Raw genomic sequence first — 26,609 nt, forward strand, 5'->3', positions numbered from 1 at the left:
TTACGTATCTTACTCAACGAGGTTTAAAACTCAAAATGGGCGAGACGTGTAAAAATATATTACAGACGCGCTCTTATAAAAATGATGGAGGGAAATAGAGAGCACAACTATGTATACCCGCTGTACATACACACACAACCACTTTGAGTGGTTTTAAAGTCAACTTTTAAGCTCGCCCAACACGTACACTAGTTATATTCGTGAAAAAGAGCGAAACAAAATGACGATATCCTCTTTTATTTTCCCTTTTTACCTGGGTATATATTTGGCAAACTGTAATTCTTCCGCACCCCCTACACGGTTCCACAATTATCTCACACTTTTCGCCGGTTATATGGTTACTTCCGGACTTTAGCTCTCAGTGTTCGTTATTGCCGTCGTTTTCTTACATCCAGTAGAATATTTACTTCACCGTATACCTACTTAGAACAAGATTTCGGGAATGATGTCTTACGTCTTTTGCTTTGTTTTTTTTCGACTTTTTTTCTCTTGATTCGAGCAAACTTTTCCTCGTCCAACAGTTATTCTAAGGACACCGTCTACCGAAGAATTCAAATTTCGATCGCTGTAACAAAAACAAGCTATTCCACAACGGTAAACTATACTAAACTTCTATTTCTTATTGTTAGCCCGGAAGAGTTTCGTCGAGCTTTTCAAGTCTGTATTTCCCAGTATAATAGTCGGTGGCATAAAACTTTACTGTCACACGGCTATATACATGTATATCTACACATAGTCAGAACGTCGGCGAAGTAGCTCGTCAATTCTAAAATTTCTCTGTTATTATTCTACTCGAATTTATGCATGCAATTATACCTACGAACCAGAAACCAAGAGATGAAAACTGCGGGGGGAAAAATGTAAAAGCCATAGTTCGATAGATTGAAATTCTGCTGACTTCTATGAACCACCTTCACCCGTCTTTGAATAAGTCCGATCACTCGGTGTTACCTATACATATCAAAAACTCTAATCTCTGCTGAGATTAAACGTCGGAAGCGCTTCTTTCTCCCACGGACATTCATTTAAATAATTATGTGAGCAAACACAAGAAGAGTAAGGGAGAAGAATAGATGGTGAAAAAAAAAAAACGAAATGGGAAAGCAAAATCTGCGAGCCGGAAATCTGGTCGTGGTTTCGCAGAAAGCCGCTTCTCAAGCTTTTTTTAGCTGAGGACAAGAAACTGCGTGCAAAGTTAAGCCGGCTTTCGACTCTGCAATGTTTCCTTGTTTTTGGTACTCCGCACGGTGCCAATATTTGGAGGTTTTCTCGGCTTGACGAGATCGGCGTACGCGCACGGATCTAATCCGGATGGAAATTTAATATTGCGTGCGGGGGAAATACTATATTTTTGCAGCTACATGGATTTCCTGAGGTAAAATCTCGCGGATGACGTATCGAAATAACTACGAAATTGCTCGGTGTGCAGTACGTGTGGTACGTATAGTCGTGAAAAAAAAAATTTCGTCTAGTAAGACAGATGAGGGTGAATATTTCAAATCGTGGTGCACTGCAATAAATTTTACTAAGCGGTAAGCTGCTTAAAAATTCCAACCCGCTGGTGAATTCCCCAAACGTTTCGTTACCTTGGCTCCGAACGAGCCCCATCCCCCGGTAGTTCCATTTAAACTTTCCACAATTCAGATTACGGCCTTGTGAACAACTTCAGCCCAACTTGGCTCGATAATATTTTCTTTTAATTTTACAAACTCCATTATCCCTCTCGCTTTGCGGTATAACCCTTGTTGTTTGATACTTCCTTGTATATCTCTTATCCCTGCATTTTCTCTGTCGAAAGACGAGTATTTTTCATTTCTCTCTCTCCCTCTCGTTGTAACGCTTCGTACGTATCGCGCATTTCAAATCACGAGCCAAAAATCGAAGCAGGAATATCGCGTTCGGTTAGTTATGTTTATCTTTCTTATCGCGTTTATGCCGTTCCGGAGGGTTTGTTGTTTGATATTCTTTTGGTTTATATCATCCTCCGAGACACCGGAATTGTATTGAATTTCGAAATCGTACACACTACGTGTGAATATACGCGGGGTCGAATATTGATCCGCACACTTCGCGGCGATGCGAAATTCCGACGGTGATCGTCCCGAACGTCAGGGCGCGAGTAAACAAGCGATTGAATATGACGAGATAGACCGTCAATCCGTCGCATCGATTACCCGCTATATCGCCGAAGTTGGCGTTCGACAAAACGTCGCGAATGTTGAACATTTTATTTCCCTCATTATTTTTTCATTCGTCGCCTCTGGTGTGAAACGACGTTGACGCACGGTTTTGGAAGCCGCACCCCTGATCTTCCCTGATTTATCGGCGCGCAGTACATTATGAAATGTTTTACAATTCATGCGCAAATACCTCATGATTTAACTCGGGGCTTGTCTCATTTGAAAATGGCAGTTATTATATACCCCCCGGTTAGAAGAGGAATTGCACCGAGTGGGCCAGACGCGTCTCACTGTTAAGAGAGTAGAGTTATGAAGCAGTCGTGGCGAATTATTATAGATCGTTACTCATAACAGAGCAGACGTTAATGCTCACATTTGTACTCCCCGCGATTCGTCGTATCGTTTCCCACAACCTTATAAGGGTCTTCGTCGTCGTTCTGAAGATTTTCGCAGGAAATTGCGATACAGGATACTGGTAACCCAGCGATTCCGTCGTTCGTATTCCAGGCGACTCGCCCGTCGGTTGCGACTTCCCTCACTGGGTCGTGTCCGCGGGTACCTGGGTGGCCCTCGACTTGGTGGCGCGTCTTCTGACGTCGCCGCGAAATTTGACTATCCTCGATCAGGACGAGACGCGACTCGTCTGCCATTCGGTAGTCAGCTCCGATATCCCGTCGTCGAGTATACCGCAGACGGAGCGGAGAATAACTTTCGTCGCGAAGGCGACGCGTGGCTGGTGAGTACAAAAATCTCTCAACAATATTATCATAAACACATTTCAAAGAATTTTCTACTCAATAACTCGCTCTGCCGAGTGGAAACAGAGTGTATCTCCCCCAGTCATCCACATCCTCGTCCCACGTCGCAGCGTATACACATCGGTGATACCGCGCTATCTATGCGGTAAATGGAAAGGGTCAGTGGGAATTCCGATTCACGGTTTTTCTTACAGTCATTCTAAGCTGCACGTAGCTTCTACAGGGGGTGCATACCCATTTCCTTTGAGACTATATTATTCGATGTTATTCATATAACGCAATGCATCACGTACACCCTGTGACGTTCCCTTTTCCGTGCGTCGAAACAAAACTGCTTTTCACTAGATTTCCGGGCGCGCCGCCCCCGTCTTCCGCTACTTCGCACGCTGTCGTGTACCTATATAATTTCCACAGAGAAAAGTCCAACGATTTCGTTCGCACGTACCGCGACGATTGTCCTCGGTATATCGTGTTCGAAACCCGCGATAGATGTACACGTATCTGTTCCCACGCAGACTTCGGCGTGCTCGCCACCCGGGCTGCATTGACAAGACCGGATGGTACACACCTACCCTAGGATGTGTACTCTGTGCATATATTCGGCTTTAGCTAACCCATACGGATGTTGATCCCATTCCGTTCAACCACTCCGGGGCGAACAACTGCACAAATATCCGGCACATGATCGGCGTATTATGCGAACGTGGAAACTAGATGAAAAGGTAGAGGAACGCGGGGCGGAATGGGGTACCCCAAAAATTTCGTCAAAATTTGTTTCGATAGCGTTCCCCTATCTACAATGTTTCCCGCTTAATCATGTAAAACCTAATCCCGCAATTCGCCGGGACAAATTCGATTTCGAAATAGAGGTCTTCGGCAAGTTTCAAGATGCTGTAAGAATATTCTTTTTTTTTTTTTTCTCTTCGTTTTGTTCAATTAAACGTGGAGTAGGTACTACGTGCAGTTATATAAAACCTTTGGGAACTCGGATATGCATGAAGCCTTGTCGAGGCGAATTGCGAAGCGCTTGAATTTCTTGAGTAGATCAACCGTCGTTGTCGTTGTCGTTGTCGTTGTACCTTATACGAGAGTTCTCTTCTAACAAAAGTGTACAACAGACCGCAACGAAAATACAATTACGACTGTCTCGTGTCTGGGGATGATGTAGAGACTTTCATGTCGCGTTCGGCGAGATCCATCTACTTTCAACCCATCCCAACTTTACCGCTAATTGACTGCAGGGCGTCGATTTACCTGGCTCGTCTATCTCACCTAATTGCGTCATCTACCCACCTTTTGTGCATTAATTTTTCAATCTTTATCCCCCGCGATTCGTTGCACCGTGTGACTGCCATTTATTCGAATCGGTAAATGTGGAGTAAGTTTATTATTATCGAATTATTGTATCGCTGTGCGGAAAATATTTAATCGTGAGCCAAAATGATTCGCGTAATTGAGTTTACTAAAATCGAGAGGTGGCGGTTCGACGTCGTGTAGTGCGCTCGTGGCAATGAGAAGTAGTTAGAACTGACAATGAGAAACGTCACGTCGATGTTCGAAAAGTTTGAATCCGAAACTTTTTAACCCTCTAGCGCGTTCGGATTCGCGCCTTTGCCGCAAAAGCTCTCCTCAAGATCTTTAATAATTTCAGGGTTTTCGAGGTACTCGGGTATTTCCTTTTTTTTTTTTTTTTTTGTTTTTTTCAATAAAAATATAAGAGTCGTCCTCGCGAGCGCGTTCCGAGTTTTCCACCGGTTGAGGATTAAATATGGCTAAAAGAATACCTCGCCGGATCGCGATTGTCACAAAAGTGTAAGAGCACAAAGTATCGAACATTTCCCATGACAAACTTGCGCCATTTCTCAGAAAGTTTTCTTCTCCTCCGTCCACGGTACCGTCCGGGTATCAACCGAGTCGAAATATTAGGCGTTATTTATCCTACCATCGTTGTTTTCCTTATTTTTCCGATTCTCGCTCAACCCAAGATATCGTCCGTGTCATTTTCTGCACCGCTACCGCCGCGATATGACTTTCCCAAGTTTTTAGTGGCCACGCTCCTCCTCTTGTACACGAACGTTTCGAGTCGCGCGGATATACTCGTCTCTTCTCGCTCCCCGCGACTGCAAGGAAAATGTGCTTCGTTTTGTTTTCTATTTTATTTAGTTGTTTATTTTTTCTCGTGTTTTCTTTTTTTTTTATATTTTTTTTGTATATTTTTTTATATTTTACTTTCCCCAAATTCTATACGCACCCAACTGACAGTTTGTTGAGAACAGACTTCTTCCTCTCGTCGTATTTCGAGCTTATCTCCTTATCCGGGGGCTTTATGACCGTCGTCAGCTTTTATTTGGCACCATATTGCGATTTCAACGGGTTTCAATGGCCCTACGACCGGGATAGTTCGCAACGAAGCTCGACTCTACCGTGAGCTCTGTACACGTGCATAGTCGCGCAAGATATACACCCGCATAAATACACGCAACGTTATTCCATTTATTTACATAAACTTTCCACCGACAGCGACACCGAAACACAGAATTTAATTACTTTTGCATAACAATTCAAGTCAAACATAATATCATCTACATGGACACGTTTAGGGTTCACTAATTTTACCGGGCTTACCATAATTGAAATGACCTCGGGAATATTCGCAACTCTCGACGAAAATTTTCCGTGCAGTACGTACATACCTATCACCCAATGAAGTTCCGTAGTGAAATAAAAACTTGACGACTGAAAAGGAGGTAAAAAATTACGCGCGTCCTTCATTTTTTAGGACCTCACCTATGCTGCGGCTTCACTCGGTTATTTGTAGGGTTGACTTACACATGCACCTGCAGTACGACGAATGAATGTAAACGAATTGATGGTAGAAATACGGGAGTACATAAAACGTAGATCAAGGTGACACGATATCCCTACAGTCATATTAAATAGTCGATCGGCTCACCGGCTATCTTGTTCCTGCTCATTGATGAAGATAAAGAAAGGAAAAAGGTCAAGTTTGCACGGCATGTAGGAAATGGGGTAGCGTAAGTTTGGCTCGTTGTTCGGAGTTGTTAATAGCGTATAGTGCGTGTTTAATCTTGACAGCTGCAGAAAATCCACGGTGTATCGTGCACCGAGCGTGCAGATTAACAATATTATACCTATGTAAATTCCGTAAATGGGAGCGGTGAGATAATCATGCTCGCGGAGAAATTGAATGTTCATTTCTTTTTTTTTTTTCTCTTCTTTTACTCCCTCTTTCCTCCGGAATGAATAAACGGAAAATTATCATCTGCGAATTGATTAGACGGTACATCTTATCCTCGTTCTCCTCTTCCGTCGGATTAGCGAAGCCGTCGAACGCCGTATTATTGGGTTCAAATCGGGCGTGAAAAAAAAAAAAGAAAAAAAAAAAGAAACAAAACAAAAAACTACTACCCCTTTTAAATAATTTGCGAAGCTATAGCAGTACCCTTTCCGGGAACGCGGCAACGCGAGATGTTCCGAGCCTCACTGTCGATCCTTTCTCCGGCATAGCTCTTTATAAAGTCAACCAATTGCTTGGAAAATTATTCCAAGTGGCGCGGCAGACGCGGCGCTCAACCGTTTATACGACAAGTACAAGGGTAAAAAGTGGCTCTGCTTTCCAGTTCTAGTTACGGTACCTACAGCTATAAACGACCATTTAAATCATGCAAAGTTGCATAATATTCTCTGCCCGCTATCGCACCGAGGAATGGTAGGTAGGTAGCTCGTTCCGCCGTACGGGGATATAGACCCCGCGCCGCGCCGCGCCGGTCGCTCCTCGTTGTCGTCCCTCAACTGCAGCGGTACAAAAGACACGAACAAACCCCTCGGTGGTGTGTACGTAAAATAGACAAAAGTAGTGGGGCACCTACGTGGACAAGAAAATGTGGTTAAGTGGAGAAGTAAATCTTTTCCACTGGAAAACAAGAACGTAACGAATGCTGTTTATCTGAACTTTGTATTCGTACATATGCGACACGCTCGCTAAATTAATGTCCTCGGATTTCTTTCCAACCAACTCCTATTCGCCGAGGCTCGAATTCCGAAAAAAACTTCGGTGGATAAGAGTTGACGAAAAATTATGACCGTATAGGTATAGCTACTTCGTGTTATTTTCGCTATAACCGTGCGTAATTCTATTCCCACGGTGACATTGCGGGATTCGTTGTAACGTACGTGTATAAGCTGCGGTGTGAAAAATAATTGCGAAAATATCGCCGCACCGGGTTTCGTATATTTCATCTCCCTTGAAAATGCCGTGGTAATACGAAAACTTGACGAAACGTGTTCCCCGACAATGCTTACATATTGCTCCGCCACTTTTCATGGCTCTGAAAAAAGTCTCTCTGTGCGAAGTAGTTTTCCTCGTTCATTTTATCCAGGATCACACATACCTCTGAGGTGGTATACATTTACAATATACCTATGTACCTACGTGTAGGTATCACTCCATGTACTCGTGAACTTTTCAGTTTCGCATAGGCACCGGTAGTCAGGTTGGTATATTCTTATCGGATGTTCGTATACGTGGCACATCGATGTTGGGGGGGGGGGGTAAGTTGGTGCATTTTCATTTTTCTTAGCATTTCGAAGCGCATAAGAGACCAGAAAGTAGGTACATCGCGGAGTAGAGGGTCAAGAATATTAAACTGAGGTGAAAAATTGATTTGTAAGGAAAAAAAAAAAATGAATAAATAAATAAATAAGTAAAAAGCAGTCTGGCATGCGGCTTCGTCGAACACGGTAATCGGTTCGCGATCAGGCTGCGATCTAATTACATTAACTGGCTGTTTGATCAAAATAATTGGCTGCCTATTCAACGAAGTGGGGCAGAGGAGGGCAGGTAAGCCTCGGGGCTCGGAGCGAATCCAACAATGTGTACCTACACAAATGCATTCGATCTCAGTCCTTATTACACTGTACCAACAATCGCGTTTAATAGCTGCGCAGTTAAGGTAGTATAGAGTTGCTGTTCAATAGTTGCTAATGAGTAATTTGCTCAATGAACAGAACAGAAACGTTTGATCTTTCATCTAGAGTGTCGCGCCACCGTCGTTTTTTTAATCTATAAATAACATAATTAATCCAGTAAAGGAACCGGGTGGTGTACTCGATGAAATATCGGCATCCCTTCGATGAGAGATAATTCTCTACATACTGACTAATGTTTCCGATAACTAAATCTGCATTTCCGATAGTCACCGTGCGGTTTAGTTTTCATTTTTGTATCCCTAACCGTTTTCGGCCCATTCCAAATTCCGCTGCAGGTTCTCTGTTTCCATCTGAAGGCAATTTTCGCATTTGGATTCAAATATTTATTCACTGGATTCTCAACACGAGCAATCAAATGATTGCTAGACTTTCGACGATCTATCATAAGAAAACTAATAACTTGCAGCAAAAACGGATACGTTTGCCTAGTCTTCCACAGGAGGGATGGCCACGTAATAGAGATGCAGCAATCCGAGACGTGGAGTCAGCAGTCTGAGGACGCATGTAAAACGAGCGGTTTCAATCCACTTTCTGCTCCATACACGACATTCATCAGTAAGTAACTAGCTTTACATCATCCAAATACCAGAGAGTTCCTCTCCAGAATAGCCAAGAATCTTGACCTTTAAATTGACTTATTTTTGTCATAATTTCTCAATGCTTTGGCCACAGATATATTGAACTTGGGCGAATTTATTCTGAATTAACACTCACCTTAAAAACGAAGGGGGAAATAAAATTAATGAAAAAAAATCAAGGACGTCGGTAAGGATTAAATTATTCAGAGTTCATCATCCATGAAGACAAGTTAACCGTGTCTTGCAATCGAAGGTTCAAAGAATTGAGAGTGACGAAGGAGAGAAAAGAATGACTACACAGGCTGTGTATAACAATCAATTCCAGAACGTAACTTTTACGTCTGTACTGCAGGGATCGGAATCAGACGACACGTTAGTCGTAAAAATAGCTTCGAAGATCGGATTTATTATAGCCGCGTGTATGAATTTCATGTTCAAACATTTAATGGTTTTATTGCTATATTCCAGGGTGGTTAAATAATTCGAACGGAAATATCGTCCGGTCGGAGAATCGAAAACAGGGCGGTTATTACGGGTCGCTAAATCATACATTATTATGGGTACATTACAAAGAAAATTTTTAATCTGCTCGGCGGCGTCGAAAAACGTATCGTTATCGCGATACTTTCGTGTTCATTGTTTTTTTCTCTTCAATTTTCCACGTATCATTGAGACCCCGACGAATCCGGGGATTGGAGACATTTCAGGAATCTTATCATATTGTGTTAATTGCCGTAATCCCATGATTGCTGATTCGCGTGACCGTTTATTACGTGTTATTTGAACTCGTAGTACATAATCCTAATCGTGTTGATTCTGGAATATAAACAGGTTGAATTTATGCTTTACGAAAAGGTACAAAAATCTATTATACACTTCCTGTATACATATACATGAGGTGCACATACATATGTACGTAGCGTTTTCGCTGCAGAAATGAGGTTACGCAATCTGCTGAACGCCGAGCAGTTTATGTATGGCCTAATTGCACGCGGAATATCATAGCGTTTGAAAAATCAGGCCATTATGTCCGATGAATTTTTCTCGGGTAATTCGGAAAGTGTTAATTGAATGGCGTTAAATTCAAATTCATATTCATCACATGAAATAATATTTCAATTCAGAGATATTTTGAAAATTTCAAATATTTCCAGCGTCCGAGCCAATATCCCAGCAGTGTCCTCACCTCGGTAGCTACAAGGTAGCTTCGTGGCGTTCGTATCATCCGTTGGACGATGCGAAGGAGATGCTGTTAGGTTCGGACGGAGAACACAGCGGGGGTGGCGAAGAAGGTGACGCCGTCGCCCAAGAGGTGAAAATCACTCCACCCTCGCCCCCGTCGCCTACGCCGTGTCACCAAGACAGCGTAACCGGCTTGGACATCGGCTGCCGAAGCTCCCATCGCATGGAATTTGCGGCATCCTGCACGGATGAAGCATTTTCCGGTTAGTATTTTTCATATATTCGCTCGGAAAAATCAACGAGAAATTTTACCGATAATCTCGAGCCGGGAAGACGAGCGCCAGAAACAATTAAAACTGTTATGACTCGTCTGGAGGGGCGTCTTTTTATTTTTTAATTAATTTCTTACTTTTTCATTGATTTTTAAGTTCTAGTCGCGATCGTAACGATATACGTAACTTGTGTAACGACCCCGTTTACAGCGAGATTGTCGAAGAGTCTGCAAATCATAATCGCTTATAGTTAGCGGAAAATCGTTGAAACATAACAGCTACGTGGTCTGTACGACTGACGGGGATTGCCCCGCAGCTTTTGGAGGAAACGTCGCGACACCGCGCGCCGTTTAATGGCTGATCACAGAGTTGATAGTTATAGCCAATTTGATTGCAGATTGCGTATAGATATACTAAGTTGAGAAGTTTGGCATCCACGTCGGAAACCGAATCCTGTTCCGTATATCCATAGAATTAAACTCGAACTTACACAACGGAGGGCGAAGCCGAGCGCGAGCGCATTACTCGTTCTGGCGTACGGGAAATCCTGATTTACGTTGTTATCGCTTTTCTACGTCCCTTTCTCTCTGGCTTTTGCGTAATTTGCCGGCAAATACCACCAGCTACGTGTATGCGTCAGTATAAAATACCTACTATAGATTTACTGCTCACATCTCACAAGCCATTGCTCCTATAATGAAAAAAAAAAAAAATAAAAATAAAAAAAACCAACAAAAAAACAACAGAACAAACGAACGAACGGGAAGAAAAGCTGCAGGACGATTTCGTTACACCGATATAATTCTTTGTCCGTTCGGAATTAGCTTCGTTTGGATAAAAACATTCGTTGGTAACTTAACAGCGGGGGGTAGGGAGGCAGATGATTTCCTTTTTTCGGTAGTTATCAAGGAAATAACAGTACGAGACGGTGATATTAACATGAACGTGTCGTATATGAAATTCTTTTGGAGACGCAAACGGAAGAAGGAAGACTTTTTATTCTCGGGACAAAGGCACGATTAATGTTTGAAAAGGGTCTGTCTCCTGTCAGATTAACTTGAATGTCTTCGAAACGACCCACGACACATTTATTCTACAAGTTTTCGACGGGTTTCCTTCAACTTCGCCTTAGAATTGCGTCATATCGTCATGAATTATGGTCAACTGATTCACGGGATACCTAGATACATGTACACCGCTGCACCCATTCGATATATGTCCGAGATCCCACTCGCAAAAATCATTCGCGGTAATTCCCATCTTGATCGGGAAATTTGATCATCAGAGATGACAAGTTATGGATTAAATACATGGGTGAAATTGACGGAACTGAAGTCCATCTCGAGGGAAACATGTTATATCTAACATGAGCGGGTAATTCACCAATAAAACTTGTCTTCAAATTCGCAGTTTACTGGTGCCATGGCAGTTGGGAGGAAAATGGAACGGCGTACGTAGTCGCAAGCACGGAAGCGGCGCGTTACTGTCTCATTTATAGCGCAACGGCTGCATCAGGTGGTAGTAACGATCTCTCGGTTACAAATCATTTCGCTTCTTGTCCGAGGCCAACTCATCCCCATCATCGACAGCACATTTGGAAGGTCAATCTCACCGCTTATGGTTGGTGAATATTTTATCCGATGTATCGAGAGAATTTCCAAATCTAAAAATGTTCCTGACGATGATGAATCCTTGAATTTTTTTTTTTGCCTTTATTTTCAGCGCAATGCGGGAAAGCCTCGTCTTCTTCCGTTTCGTGGAAAATGTATCTGTGGAGGGAAACATTGTTTCGAATTTTCCTGTCCACTCTGTACAGCAAATACGTCGCGAGGTGATTGTGTCGAAGCTTGGACTGAGTCTAATGTTGACAACTGTATAGTAAATATAACGATAACTAATTACTTAATGAGCTAAGAATTGATGAATAAGAATAAAAAAAACAGATGAAATAAACCGTAAAGCTAATAACCATAGGATATAACTATAAATATTGCTGTAATTAGGGTGGACTTATGAAGTTGGTGCAGAAGGACACGGGTACGATGTTTCTCAGACTAACAATTGTGGCAGACTTCAAGTTGTTCATAATTCTTTTACTCTCCTTTTCTGAATGAATGTTGATAATAATCGTGGTGTTTATCGATGCCATTTATTCGAAGAGGGGGGATTCTGGATTTCCCGTCTAAACTTTCGAGGTGTCGAAATATTTGGCATTTGCAAACATGGCGGTTGCGTGGTAGGTAGAATTGGCGCGGAGTCGTGTTGTTATCCCGTACGTTTACATTCGACTGTATGATTTTACGTGGAAGACAGGTAAATCTTGCAAAAGAAAAGCCAAGTATCATTAGTTCGTCTTTCGCTCTTCGAAAAATAAGTTCGATGAAAAAGTGAAAATAAAAGAATGAATAGGAATTCGGAGGAAAACGATAGGCAAAATTAAAAAAAAATACCGCCGTGTACCGCAGGAGTCGGTGATGTAAACGTTTACTTTGAATCGATGTATATTAAAATAATATAGGGTGCTGGGGCCAATAATATATGAATTGAGTGTTGATTCTAGATTGATTGTGAGCGACAAAATTATATTTATAAAACTGAGTCTGCTACGGTCGTAGGTCACTTGGGAGAAGTGTCGCTATGGACGAAATGATACGTATAGTACAGATTTATCAAGTTATCAATATTGTGATTATACATAGTATTATACGCTGAATTCATGAATTTCGTTAGTAATTTATACAGTTATATACGAATAATAGTCGTACACGAGGAGTTGGACCGCGAAGCAGATGACGAATTGTACCGCAGCCACGCACGATTCACACGGGCGATTAGACTTTCTCGCCACTATTTCAGAGTCTGATTTGAGACTAAAAATGGATTATTGCTCGTACGAATCTAAAGTCAACGATATTCGCTATTTTTCAGCAGCGTATGATCTCTACATCCTAGAAAAAATAAAGAAAATGAAAAAGAATAAGTAAATAGAGAAAGAAAATTATTAAAAAAATGACATATCGACAAAACAGTAGCGAAAATATATAATTACGACACACCAACTGTGAGAATACGAAGTGTCACAGGCACACTCTTATCGCTTGATTGGAAACAGAGGAAACACTACTTCAATAAGCATCCCATTAACGATGTAACAAATAGGAAAATGATTAGTGTTAATCGACTTAAATTAGTGAACCATGACAAGATATGAATATTTTTGACTTGGAATATTTTACCTAAAACACTGAACTCGTATATTGACACTCATTGCTCTTAAATCAATTGTACATTAGCTTATAAATACTCCGAGTAAATCTATCATAGTTGATGTTGGCTGTATAAATTGTAAACTGTGAATAGCTAATGTGATTAGCTGTGGAGTCTATGCAGTAGTCTCGTTGCAATTATTTCATTCGTGCCTGCGTCTTAGTTCGCGCAACGAACCAACGAGACAACTCTAATGGAAGCTATACTCCTATATATAGACTCGAATCACAATCTGACCCATGTAAATAAATTCCACTAATTGACATAGAAATTTGTTGTTATGTTTTTCGTATGTTACAGAAATGGACGTGGTATTCGCCTCAATTAAACGCGTGTTATTAGTCTGCACCTTTTCTAAAATAATTCATGAAAATTTTTCACGCTTGCCCCAAGATCGTTCGTAACAATTGTCATATTTTTGGTCTCCTCTTTCCGAAAGACGAATTCACTTCTCTTTGACGGAAGGATATGAACTTTAGACGTGAAAATCGTGAGCGTACATACCACGTCCTATGATCATATGAGTTCTATGGTTTTAAGGTTGTCGGATATCTACGTTTTTCTGAGAAAAAAAACGCACATTTTTTCCAATAAATCCGAAAGGGTCCTAAGCACAGTCGATATAATAATTGGCGTTATATGTATGTATATTTTTCAAAAAAAAATTCTCATACAGGGAACCGGTTCCACATTGGAGACCATAAATTACGCGATAAATGCAAACCTTGTACAGAAATGGTGCATATAACATTTCGAGCAAATCGTTAAAATTTATGTTACGAGATCCTTTGCCCAGTTTTGGATACTCTGAGGTACGATGTGCTCCTATGATGCACGTGTATACATATTATAATTGATAAGCGTTATCTCGTGGATGAAAAATGACATGGAAACAAGGGATCTTGAATATTTGTAGGAAAGACGCTCGATTTGACCGGTAAAACTAAATAAATAAATGAATAAGCTACATAATAATACGTTAATAAATGTAGTTCGATACACAACGATTCTACTACCGTCTCTTATAATAGTATTAGCATGGTACAGCATACCCACTTTGTAATTTTGATGAATTTTACAAGGGAAGCGAGAATGTTAACCGTTTCAATATATCCGCAAATAGTGTATAATGTCATTACGACATCAATAGATTACGATGAAATAGGCAGTTGCAAAGGGCCCCCCATAACAATAATTATCATCGATTATAGAATATCAGCTTTATCTCTGCAATACAGATGTGGCATACAATGTGTATAATATATATAGTACATACAAATACATATATAAATATGTAAATTGTACACATTTACATATTAAGCAAATGATATGTATATGTACAGTATGTATAGTTGATTTGTAATGTATCAAATTATTCAGGAGAAAATAAAAATGAAAATAAATAAGTAAATGAAATATATTATATGTAATATAAACAGTTAAAGCTGCGGCTGCTGCACGTAGGTTGCGAATGCAGATTATCTGTAGATACACTGAATGTAACGTGTGATTTTGTGGCGCTATTATCTGGAAGCTACGAAAAAAAAAATTGGAAAAAAAATTTCTAAACCAACACTTGAAAGCTAACGAAAAGCGGAACTTTAGATGAATAAAATAACTGGATGTTTTACTATCGAATTGAAATATTATAATTATTATTGTATATGGTTTTTCATAATTATATTATAGATGTTACTCAATAATATATTTACAAATAATTAATCGCGCTCCGCTGTTCGTATTAATTACATCTGCTCCCCCCCCCGAATCAGCCTCTGTTTCCTGTCAATCATCCAACCATTGTGTCTACAGAACTACTTCGAAAAGGTTTGGATTGAGACTCCTCTCTATTAGTGAGAACACCTTTGTAAAAGGTTGTAACTTATAACCGAAAAGTAATGGCGAATGCCCGGATAGCGTTTGCTCCGGAGATCCACAGGCATGGCGGTCCACAATAGTAAGAGGTAACACTCGATTGTTTGGTTTCATGACATTAGAAGAATCGAAATAGCCTGTAGCTGATATAATTTGATCCAAAAAAGCACTTCGGGTGCAAAAAACTTCGCCAATAACATTAATTTATGCAAATCAACCGTCATCAAAGAGTCATTTCTTAAAAATCACCGTAGAATGAAATTCTTCGGCAGAAGAAGGATCCAAATCAATCACTGTGGTGCCAAGTACATACCCTCGTACATACTCAAATGTGACTTTTCATCGTGTTTGTCACGTAGAAAAAGCATCCTCGAATCATGAGAACGAATACCTTACCTTTCGCTCCGAAATAAAGCAACGTCTTCGTGTTTGTTACGCTATTCTGTTAACGCCTTCTGGTTTAATAATGTGGGTCATATACCTATACAAGACGACAGAGCACTTTAATGTCCCCACACATATGAATTATAATCCCCTCTTGTGAATCGACTTTACGTCGCTATTATCCCCGACCGGTTAGTTGGCAATAAGACTCAGAAACAGAAACACGTATATAAATTCTTTACCTAAAATGCTCACACGTGACAATTCCAGCATTACTTACAATTAGTTAGAGGAATAAAATATTCCGAAACACATTCTAACGTAGAAGAAGCGTCCTGAAATAATTAAAACGAATATATTACCTTTTACCTCGGAAAAACGCCAAGCCACTGGCCTCAGATATATTACAAGATTCGGGAGACAAAATCTTCGACCCATTAGTTTTCATAAATTGGTTCATTTGCTCATAATAAGACACAGAGATCTGTGAACTGATCGGAGTTCTCTCTCCTTCATTTTTCGGTTTTTCCTACCATCTCAATTAATCATCACTCAAATCTTATACGAGCGATTCAGACTTCGATTATTCGATTGGTGATGATTAATTTCAAGTATATCAATTCAGACGGAAAGCGGTACATTTATGGTAATCGAATAAATTGCAGCTAATCACGAAACATCCGATCGGGGGCGTGTAATTTAGTATATGGTTAACAAAGTACGTATATGTTGCAGGTTTTCCGTACTGGATTCCACTGCAGTTCGGCTTCAGCTATAGGAGCGGCGACATCAAGAGCGACATCAGTAGCAACGCAACTTCCTCAGAGTGACGATGGAGAGAGCTAACGGTGAGCAAGCTTTCGTACAAAATTTAGTTGAATATTGCTCAAATCAGTTGTACGAACGTTTCTATAATATGTATTTTGATCACGAGCTTCCGACTATTCATACTAAAAGCAGTCGTTGTATAAATATAATCGTCCGGGTTCTAAACAATCCTTTGGAATACTGAGAGATGACTTTTCAATTGAATTACGCGTTTCATTCTGTTTTTCAGAATTCTGAGATGATTATTTGATTCATCTAACTAATACAAATTAGATATATTTATTATTCTTAATCAACTTTCTGTAACAAATTTTTTCTGATTTTTTTGGACCGTCAATGATATATTTTTTCAAATCGCCCGGGCGTCTGTTTTCCATTGTAGTTGAATGACGTTTTCTATTGTGAGCTTTGCTGAAGGACGTTTTGCAAATGCACTTACAATTAATGCACTTCCCGAAAAATTCCTCGGGATTTGCGGGATGATTTCACAATGATTCATCCAGTTTCTTTTCTTAATGAGATACAACAGAATTTATTGATCTTATTCGTGCATGCAAAGATAACATAGATATAAGTGATTGTTACATCGTGACTTGAATTGTACATGTGAAACTTTTTTTTTCTGATAGATGACCATTGCACGATGGAACCAAATCAGGACATCGACGAGTCGCTCTGAAGATCAACTCCACTTCATCCTGTTCCGGTAGAGATGGATCTGCGACACATGCGACGTACAACTCCTTTTTTGCAGAGGTATGTTTTATTTACTTTATCCCTTTCGAGAGTCCCCAGTATGATTCAATATTCAGAGTCTTGGGATATGAATTGCAGCCCCTTATAAAAAATTTTCGAAAGCCTCCTCATAAAACCAGATCACCCGATATCACCCAATGGACTCACAATCAGTAAATTCATGCATGCACTCCCATAATGTAATTCAGTAGACACACCAATCAGGCAAGACAATAATTTATTATCATATAACTTTTTACAATTTATTATAATTCGAACGTCTTATACTTATATATAGAGTCATGGAATAAGTTATACATTATGTTACATGGTAGGTCATATAGTAAGTCTTATGTATTAAGTTAACTAATTACTTATTTGTTATTTAAGTTACAGGTCGCAGTTCCTCCAACGTCATTGCCCGGACTCCCCCTGTTCATCAGGGGGAGTCCACCGTCCCCTGGGACTGCGCGGCCTCCCACCGCCCCCGGGGTCCCAGGGGACCCAGTCCCCGAGGACATGTCTTCGGGGATGCGGTATCCCCGCTGGAGGGGATGCCATATCCCGAGGGACATGTCCTCGGGAACTGGTCTTCGGGGACGCGTGTCCCCCCAGGGACACGTCCCCGGGGATGCGGTATCCCCGCTGGAGGGGATACCCTGTCCTTGGGGGCGTGGCCTTGGGGGAATACGCGTCCTCGAAAATCCCGGGAAAAGGAGGTCCCAAGCGGTCACTCGTTTTCTTGATTTCTCTAGAGAAACGAAAAACAAAGTGTCCGCTTGGAACCTCCTTTTCCCGGGATTTTCGAGGACGCGTATTCCCCCAAGGCCACGCCCCCAAGGACAGGGTATCCCCTCCAGCGGGGATACCGCATCCCCGGGGACGTGTCCCTGGGGGGACACGCGTCCCCGAAGACCACTTCCCGAGGACATGTCCCTCAGGATATGGCATCCCCTCCAGCGGGGATACCGCATCCCCGAAGACATGTCCTCGGGGACTGGGTCCCCTGGGACCCCGGGGGCGGTGGGAGGCCGCGCAGTCCCAGGGGACGGTGGACTCCCCCTGATGAACAGGGGGAGTCCGGACTACAGCAACTACGGTGGCAGCATCTCCGAGTACCTGAAACATACGGGAAACTAATTAATAATGAAATACATATGAAAATATACTATTGCCAACATGATGTGTTTTATGTCGATATGATAATTATTCTTGTATTATATCACGTGTTAATGTATTGTGGCCAATGTAATGTAATGTTATGTTACATGATATTAAATATATTTATGATATGCTAATTTATATTGTATTGATTGTTACTTATTTCAAACCGTGTGACCGAATAGTCATATATAATTATTTCGTACCTGTAAACGAAGTGTGTGATGCAATGTAAGTCCAACACAGCGTATAGTGAAGAACTGGAATACTTTGATGTCCATCGATCGTAGATCTGAAAATGACAATCTCTTTAATTATCTAATTGAGGGACGATTAAAACGAGCCATAGTTATAATGAATATCTGCTTCCGAAATATCTATGAATTAATTAACTGTTCGATGTTAATTAATGATTCAATTTGTAGAACAGTCAATCATATACGCGACAATTATACTTCACATGTAATTATGGAAATCATATGTAAATTCACTGTGTCCAATGAATAAATAAATGAATGAATAAATTAATGAATACATACATGAATTGAGAGTACATACATACTTTTACAAGTATCGAATCTATACCAATTAATTTATCAATTCAATAATTATTCATCGAATAAATAAACGAATGAATCATACTTTCGATATACTAATAAATTATTCGATAATTCCAAATACTATTAATAATAATTAATGGTTCGATTACTAACAATAAAACAGTCTGCAATCATAGACGCGATGATTGCTTCACATATGAGATTATAGAGAAGTCGCGTATAAATTTATAATTCAATGAATAATTAAATGGATAATAACTGAATGAATAAATAAATAAAAACATAAATTCAGAAGCATCAAAATCGTACCTATTGATTAATTGTTTAGAATTAAAAAAATTTATTTGGATTTTCTTCAGTTTGTACACTCGGTTCCTCCGATTCTGAATTAAAGTCCTATGCTTTAGTATGGCAAAACACGACAGAATTGAACTTTACCAGTGTACTATGAACCATTCAAGTGTGTACTGAATTTTTACATATTTACTTCCGTAACGGTAACATAGAAATTCGCGGAAATACCACCGCAAAAAAATACCGCCACTTAGGTAGATCAAAAGGCACTTGATGAGGTGTGAACAAGATCTTTATTAGGTGTTGACAGCTCGTCTGACACCTGCTCACAATGGGAGCAAGAAAAACATAACGACAGTGATTTCACACCTCACCATCTATTAAAGAGCTATAAATTTATTACGTTTACGTTCCTGCGTGTGCTGTCCATCAAACCGCCTAACACACGTGTAAAAACCGGGTATTGGAAAAGCGACGCAGAGTCCCCTTCTTTGGTGAGCCAGAGCTCGCTACCGACTAACTCACGGAGTGCATTTGCCTAATGAAAAACTGATATTTCGTTTGGTGCGAGAAACCAAAGCGTGGTTTGCCGCGCAGCGGTAGGAATACGAACGAGATCGAGAGCGCTTGAGCGCAGCCCGCTGAAATATGAAATCTCAAGCTACGTGACCTGCCATCACGTTTTTCACTATATCTCGGGAACGAATGATCGGAATTCGGCGATGGAATTCAAATTTTCAAGACGTGTTTTTGTGCTCATGGATTTTGTTTATAAATCGTAGCGTAACTGTATAAATAAATGAATAAATGAATCAACGGGAGAACACGTAAATTGAAAGGCATCGAAACCTTAACCATTGATTAATTGATCAATTTAATTATTTATTTATTCATTTATCCATTCAATTAATTGAATAATAGAGAATGCTCCCAATATACTAACTAATTAATCAATAGTTTAAAATACTAATGGCAATGATTGTTTGATCACTAAATCAGTCTGCAAAGACAGACGCGTCGATAGCTTCACATTTGATTCTCTAAAAGTCATGCATGAATAATGGTTCCATGAACAAATAAATGGAAAAAAAAAAAACTGAATAATTGAATGGATGCAGAAATGAACAAATAAATTAAGGAGTATCGAAGTCCTATCAATTGATCAACTTCTCAATTCGATAATGAAATGACTATTGAATGAATGAATGGATGGATAAATGCTTTCGAAATACTAATAAATTATCAAATGGTTCGAAATACTATTCATAATAATCAATTGTTCGATTACTAACAATAAAACAGTCTGCAATCATAGACGCGATGATTGCTTCACATATGAGTTAATGCAGAAATCGTGTATAATTTTATGATTCAATGAATAAATAAATGGATAATAACCGTATAAATTAAGAAATGAACATGTAAATTAAGAAGCATCGAAATCATACGGAATAATTGATTTAATCAATTAAATAAATAATTTATCCATTTATCCAATGAATCGAATCATGAAAAATGCTCCTGAAATAGTAATGAAATAATTGACAATAAGAGTTCAGAATACTGTTGATAATAATTAATTGTTTGATTACTGAAACAGTTTTCAATCACAGACGAAACGATTACTTTACATTGAGAGTATACTATGTATAGACATCATGTATGAATTTATAATTCAATAAATGAATGTATAAATGAATGAACACATAAATTTAGAAGCATCGTAATCATACCAATTAATTATTAATAATTCTCAATTAAAATACCTATTTCATAACCGAAGATCGTAAACGGTCCACGGCTATTGAATTTGAAAAGGTTTCGGTTGAATTCATAATTAAATTCGGAAAATTTTTTGCAACGGGTCCTTTCGTATTTTTCATCTCGCGGCGCGAGTTTTATCGAACACCAGCCTTTTGATAGAGGATACAGGATGTTCGGAGAAGAGCAAAAAAATGAGATTATTCCGAGGTCACAATGATGAATATTATTCGTCGAATGTTAATGCTTATTATTTTATTCACCATTCACTCATGAACAGTTTTTACATTGCCAGGTGAATATTTCAGTCAGTCCGCTTCGACTGATAAATTTTTATAGTATGCTTATTTTCTTTTAACATTAATATAGCGATATATCGATTTCTTAGAGTCGCCGTTATTTATTTTTATGTGTAATTTATGAATTTTTTTTTTCTCAATTTTCTCTCTTATTGTTTACTCATCATTTCGATTTTATTCCATTCTGTACAATTTTCATACTAGCTAATTCAATTATCTCTCACGCAAATATTACTTTATGTATACATTATATGTGGTTTGAAATAATTTTTTTTCACAACAGAGAAAACAAGAAAAAAAAAATCAAATAAAAACCGTCTATACGTACAACGTGATGGTGTGGTTGTTTCCTTCGCCATCAATCATGACGGTGCGTCGTGTATATGACAAATTTTTAATTTAGTTCAATCAAAGTTAAATAATTTCTCCGCTATTTTCAGAGAGACTTTAAATTCACTTTTCTTTCATAGATAATCACAGACCGTCTGCCAAATGTGGTAGGCTTCGTTACTAGCCTTATACCAAACAACTGGGTCGATTGAGCTTAAACCTAAGACTGAACAACCGTCTGCAATTTCCACTGGCTCTTATACAAATACACGTAATCCGATTGTGTGTGTGATGTTGTTGTCACACAGTGTAATAAAGACCAGCTTACTGAAATGATAGTATTCTTCAAACGACGATCGAAAGTCAAAGCTCATCCTTAATTCTTATAATATGCAAAATACATTTCTGAACAATCTGAACGTTACATTTTACACGTATTATAGATGTACCATGAGGAAAATGCAAGACAGTTCTAAAACCGAAAAGCGGAGATAATGAAATTATTATTCATTATTTTTATTAGGTTTAATTCATTATTTAATTTATGTACACTGATTGATCTGAAATATATCTGTCAATAATGTCAATACGTCTATATAATCACATATTATATATGTATAATATTCATAACTGGCTCTATATGGACACAAAAATGGCACAGGATATAGTTGATATAACATTTTTTAAAACATTATTTTGCTCCAATTTTTTAATTATTATCCATGGTTCTGTTTTTATATATAATTTTATCGTATTTTATATACACCCGCTTATCGTCGATCGTGATACATAATTTTTATTGCTGTACGAAAAGAGCAGAGACAAATTCATCGACTGGGACATTTTTGTGTCTTATATTGTGGCGTTAATTATAATCTGTCAATTTCATACATTTGTTAAATTCATTAGTAACTTAAATTTTATGGTTGTAATAATAATACGTCAACACGTGTATGATAATTTTATGATTGTATTGTGTAGGAGAGTCGCTAGTCCGAAACTATGAATATTTGGAAAAATCCGAATGCAAATTTGTTCTTTCAGGGTTAAAATTTATCAAGAAATCTAGTTCTGAAGTATAAATTTTAACTCTTTCTACAAATGAATAGAAAGTTTTCACAACATATTCCTAGTGTCGAGCTAACATGATAAAGCTATTTTTGTGATTCAAGTTTTTCATAGAAGATTTTGTTAACATGCTTTTAAAAATAAGTTTAGATTCCTAAAATAATTGTACACATTTATGGCGGAAATAAGGACAATTATAATGGCTTAGAGCAAGATTCACGAATCTAAGAATCGAAGTCGGGTGATTTGCACTTCCTGTTGACAATTTAGTAATCAAAAAAATTTACAAACTTTTCTACAATCGTAATTCATTCGACACATTCAGCATGCAATTCTTAACGAAATATCAACTATCATAGAATTTCTAGGTGATAAAATAAACGACTAAGAGAATCTTATAAAATGTAGCAGAAGATTTGGAACTCCCTTAGGAAAAAAAAACTCATACGACTGCGCGTTTTCCAATACAGAAATATATCATATGCATATTTGGTGCAAAAGGCGCACTAGTCACTGGCAAAACTGACGAGGTAAAAAATATAGATGGGTATCAATTAGGCTCACTATACCTAAAGGAAGAATTAAAATTAATATCTATAAATGAATGTTACCTACAAGACAGAGAGTAAGGGGGTCACCGAGCTTCCAGTAAAGGGCAACCGATAACATGAAAATCACAATTCAGTTACAATCACAATTGGGTTGGACGTTAGACGTTCAAAGTACGCAAGAAAATAACTGAAACAATCTTTACGTTTTTGGATTTTACAATTTTCTAATATAACAATTCAACTGCCAATACTTGATCCCAGATCAGACGAAAGGGAATTATCTTCAAATTACCAAATAACGGGTAATATGTAGTTGTGCACGTAAATCGGCAGCAGCAATGCTTGCGTTGAAATTGACAAGTAATTTAGGAGTAGATACTAGTAATTGATCAACCGTCAATGCGAATTCCATGAATTCTACTCAACTAAAGGCTACTGAGATATATTTCGTTTTTCTATACGTCCATCAAGATACTTTTTTGCATTTTTCATGTAGATAAAGACTTTAAACAAACCATTGAAATACTATCTAATGTTTGTACACCAACAGATCCAGTTTGCAATACTAACATGCCTGCATCGTCGGAACAGAGGAAGATATTTCGGTAGCATGTTCAAAGCAAAGCATTCTACATATGTATAGTATGCGCACGTGGCGACCCCCATACATATAGTCACGTTATTAACCGATTTTTAGGTAAATAATTATAATTTTTACTTCATTGAATTGGGGTTGATATAATAACATCATGTAATATAAATACAACAGACATTCCCTATTTACAGACTTTTTCAATTTTGAGATAACTCACTCATTCAAACAAGGCGATCAACGGAGTAGTGTTTTATTATTTCTTTGATCTCCGGTGTAGACTTATACGAACTTTGGATCTTTCACAATCAGCATGATAAAAATCGTACAAATTTGAGGGATGCTAGCTTACTCTATACCATAAAACTACAGACATTATGACATAGTTCAAGTATTAGAAAATGTAGATTACAAATTACATAACGTCTACAACGATTTCCCTCTCATGTCATCAATTTTTTTTTTCTCATACATAAATCTCGTTAACATGGGATAAAAATCTTCATCACTCATGAGCTGGAACTAATTAACACCAACGTATTATACAACGACTGGATAGAAGGATACGTTTCTAGTAATATACCTAAACGAATAAAACAATCATATCTAAAATTTTTCCATAATTCAGCACCAAGACATCAATAAATCATCGGAACAACATTATTCTATGTCAATTTCACTATTACAATTCTACGCGTTGCTTAAAATCTCAACAAATTTCATGGCGATCTTCAAAATCTCTTTTACCGCATCACAAAAATTAACAACTTTGTCGGTTATTGGTAAAAATATCAATTCACAAGATTTACAAAAGGTTAAATTTCACGAATCGCTATTAAGTAGTTTTGCCATAAATTTAACGTAACAAAACAATCAAGGCGAAAAATTTAATTCTGTTATATTTTGAGGGCCAGTAATTCGCTGTAAGAATGTATCGAGTTCGCCTAAAATGACGGTTTTCAATTAAGACTGGGACGTTCAACCCATACGTCGAATTGAAAGAGATTCTGAACCCTGTCCATTCTTATTGGCCAATTAGAATCAATTAATAAGAATTGTGTCAGTTACAACGGACAATTTACTTCTACACATATTTGCGTTCATAGGCGAAAAAAAAAAGATTCCGTGATGCACATAATCAGCTTTTGTTATGTTCTTTAGGACATTGTTAAATCTCCCAAGAGGTTCGTAAAACAAGAACTGTTCGTTCAAAGCGAATAAATCTATGAATAAGTTCTATAACAATAATTCCAACGGCGACTTAGTTTCACCATTTATAATAGCAGTTTGTTCGATTATTCGATTTTGGCACTTGGCTGTTCCTCCTTAATTAGTTTTTAATTTTTTTGTTTCGTTTTTTTCGTCTCATTTTATCATGAAAGATCTAAAGTTCGACATACCGATTAAACGCACACACACGAATTTTGTTGGACAAAATAACATACCACAGTATATATATGTATACTATGCTAATATAATAATATAATATAGTAGAAAGGAATATCATGGAGTGAAAGAAATTATTATGAAGATAAAGATGGATAACGAGAAATATAGAGCGAGAAAAATGATAACACAGCTAATATTGGAAAAATGAAATTAAAAAACAAGCCCCACGCACACGTAGTCAGCAAAAATTTCTTGCTCTGTACAAAGTCATATTTATATTTATATGTTGGGTTAAATATATATATGTATATATATAAGCATATATAATATCGTATCGGCAATAGGATTTATATATGTTATATATATAGAACGTGTATTCAAAAAGGCACTAATCCTCAAAAAAGTGACCCAAATCTTTATTCGATTCCAAATTCACGGCAATTACGACGGTAGGATTGTGTTTGCAAAATAATTATCAAAGAAACTTATGAAATAGTTCATCAAGGTATTTTGTAGATGAATTCGAACAAATGCCACCGTCTATTGAAGTGAGAGACGCTCGCTGTTATTAGGATGATTAGTTTCGTGAGGTCAAGTCCTTTTTGAAAAATGCTGCCGTTTGTAATGATCGTATAAATGATACACATTCGGATATTGTATTATAGGTATTTCTGCATATAGTTGTTCACCCTACGCATATATAAATATATATATACATATAGTAAAATAATGCTACATTTTACCTATACCAACATTCGGTTGCACCAACCCAGCTTAAAGACAAATGAGCGAACTGCAAAATGCGAGCAGTCAGCTCACACAAAAAACGTTACAAAATTAAAAAAAAAAAGATAGAATAACGTATTTTGGCAGCATATAGGTAATATACGCTTGAATAATAAGATATGGCAAATTTTTTTTATCATCCCTGATTTTCACAATTGATCGTGATTATGATGATAATAATTGTCGGTATAGTTGCTGTTATAATAATAATAATTATTATTATCATCTCGAGATACTGATACAAATTTTGTGAGCTATTAGATTGCGTATGTTTTGTACAAATAAATTACTGTGTTTCCTTAATTTTTTTAAATAATTTTTTTTTTTTTTTTTTGTCTCGCAACAAGCAGTCTCATGTTCAGCAGTCAACATCTGTGACTGATAAAATTTTTGCAAAGAAAGAAATGATCAAATTCAAAGCTTTTGCTTTCTTCTATAATCAGTATCTTGAATAGATTAACTTTTGCATCAAAACTGCAGTGCTCCAACTTTCTGGTGGTTACTTCAGATGGTTTACATTCGCCACGAAATTCATACGCCATCCGTGCGTGATGACGAAACGATTCAAGTTCTTTACGTATAATATATTTATTTTCTTCACTTTGAAGCAGTGGCGAAGCAAAATTATATTTGTTCTTAAATTCTCAAAATTTGATTCGCTCTTTGTGCATAAAGGTATCCAATAAGTTCTTTGCTCTCTTGTCTCGTTGATGGCATTGCCTCGCGATATCTTGAATTTATTTTTCTCG

The 26,609-nt window shown here is 38.1% G+C and overlaps 2 protein-coding genes and 1 long non-coding RNA gene across 5 annotated transcripts in view; 2 read left to right on the forward strand and 1 right to left on the reverse strand.

Moving 5' to 3' along the window:
• LOC105692780 overlaps positions 1 to 13,914 on the forward strand; it is a 126,577-nt gene extending 112,663 nt beyond the window's left edge. For both annotated transcript variants that reach the window (XM_012412219.3, XM_048648965.1), the window contains 5 exons: positions 2,688 to 2,916; positions 8,355 to 8,503; positions 9,681 to 9,971; positions 11,391 to 11,600; positions 11,703 to 13,914. In XM_012412219.3, coding sequence (XP_012267642.2) covers positions 2,688 to 2,916; positions 8,355 to 8,503; positions 9,681 to 9,971; positions 11,391 to 11,600; positions 11,703 to 11,815 — 992 coding nt within the window. In that variant the 3' untranslated portion in view covers positions 11,816 to 13,914. The remainder of the gene's footprint in view (positions 1 to 2,687; positions 2,917 to 8,354; positions 8,504 to 9,680; positions 9,972 to 11,390; positions 11,601 to 11,702) is intronic.
• A 1,785-nt stretch (positions 13,915 to 15,699) lies between these two features.
• Positions 15,700 to 17,553, forward strand: LOC105692801. Of its 2 annotated transcripts, none has more exons than XR_001103435.4 (4): positions 15,700 to 16,152; positions 16,242 to 16,354; positions 16,964 to 17,090; positions 17,466 to 17,553. It is a non-coding gene; the product is annotated as an uncharacterized LOC105692801 (long non-coding RNA). The 2 variants fall into 2 exon arrangements; XR_007276658.1 differs by having other exon boundaries at positions 15,709 to 15,731.
• Positions 17,302 to 26,609, reverse strand: part of LOC112695039 (division abnormally delayed protein) — a 124,020-nt gene continuing 114,712 nt past the window's right edge. Inside the window, exons 9-11 of the mRNA XM_048648732.1 lie at positions 18,437 to 18,522; positions 18,159 to 18,188; positions 17,302 to 17,499 (exon numbers count right to left, since the gene is read on the reverse strand). Of these exons, the coding sequence (XP_048504689.1) occupies positions 18,164 to 18,188; positions 18,437 to 18,522 (111 nt within the window). The 3' untranslated portion in view covers positions 17,302 to 17,499; positions 18,159 to 18,163. The remainder of the gene's footprint in view (positions 17,500 to 18,158; positions 18,189 to 18,436; positions 18,523 to 26,609) is intronic.

This window comes from Athalia rosae, chromosome 1 (genome assembly GCF_917208135.1).
Source record: "Athalia rosae chromosome 1, iyAthRosa1.1, whole genome shotgun sequence".
Lineage (NCBI taxonomy): Eukaryota > Metazoa > Arthropoda > Insecta > Hymenoptera > Athaliidae > Athalia > Athalia rosae.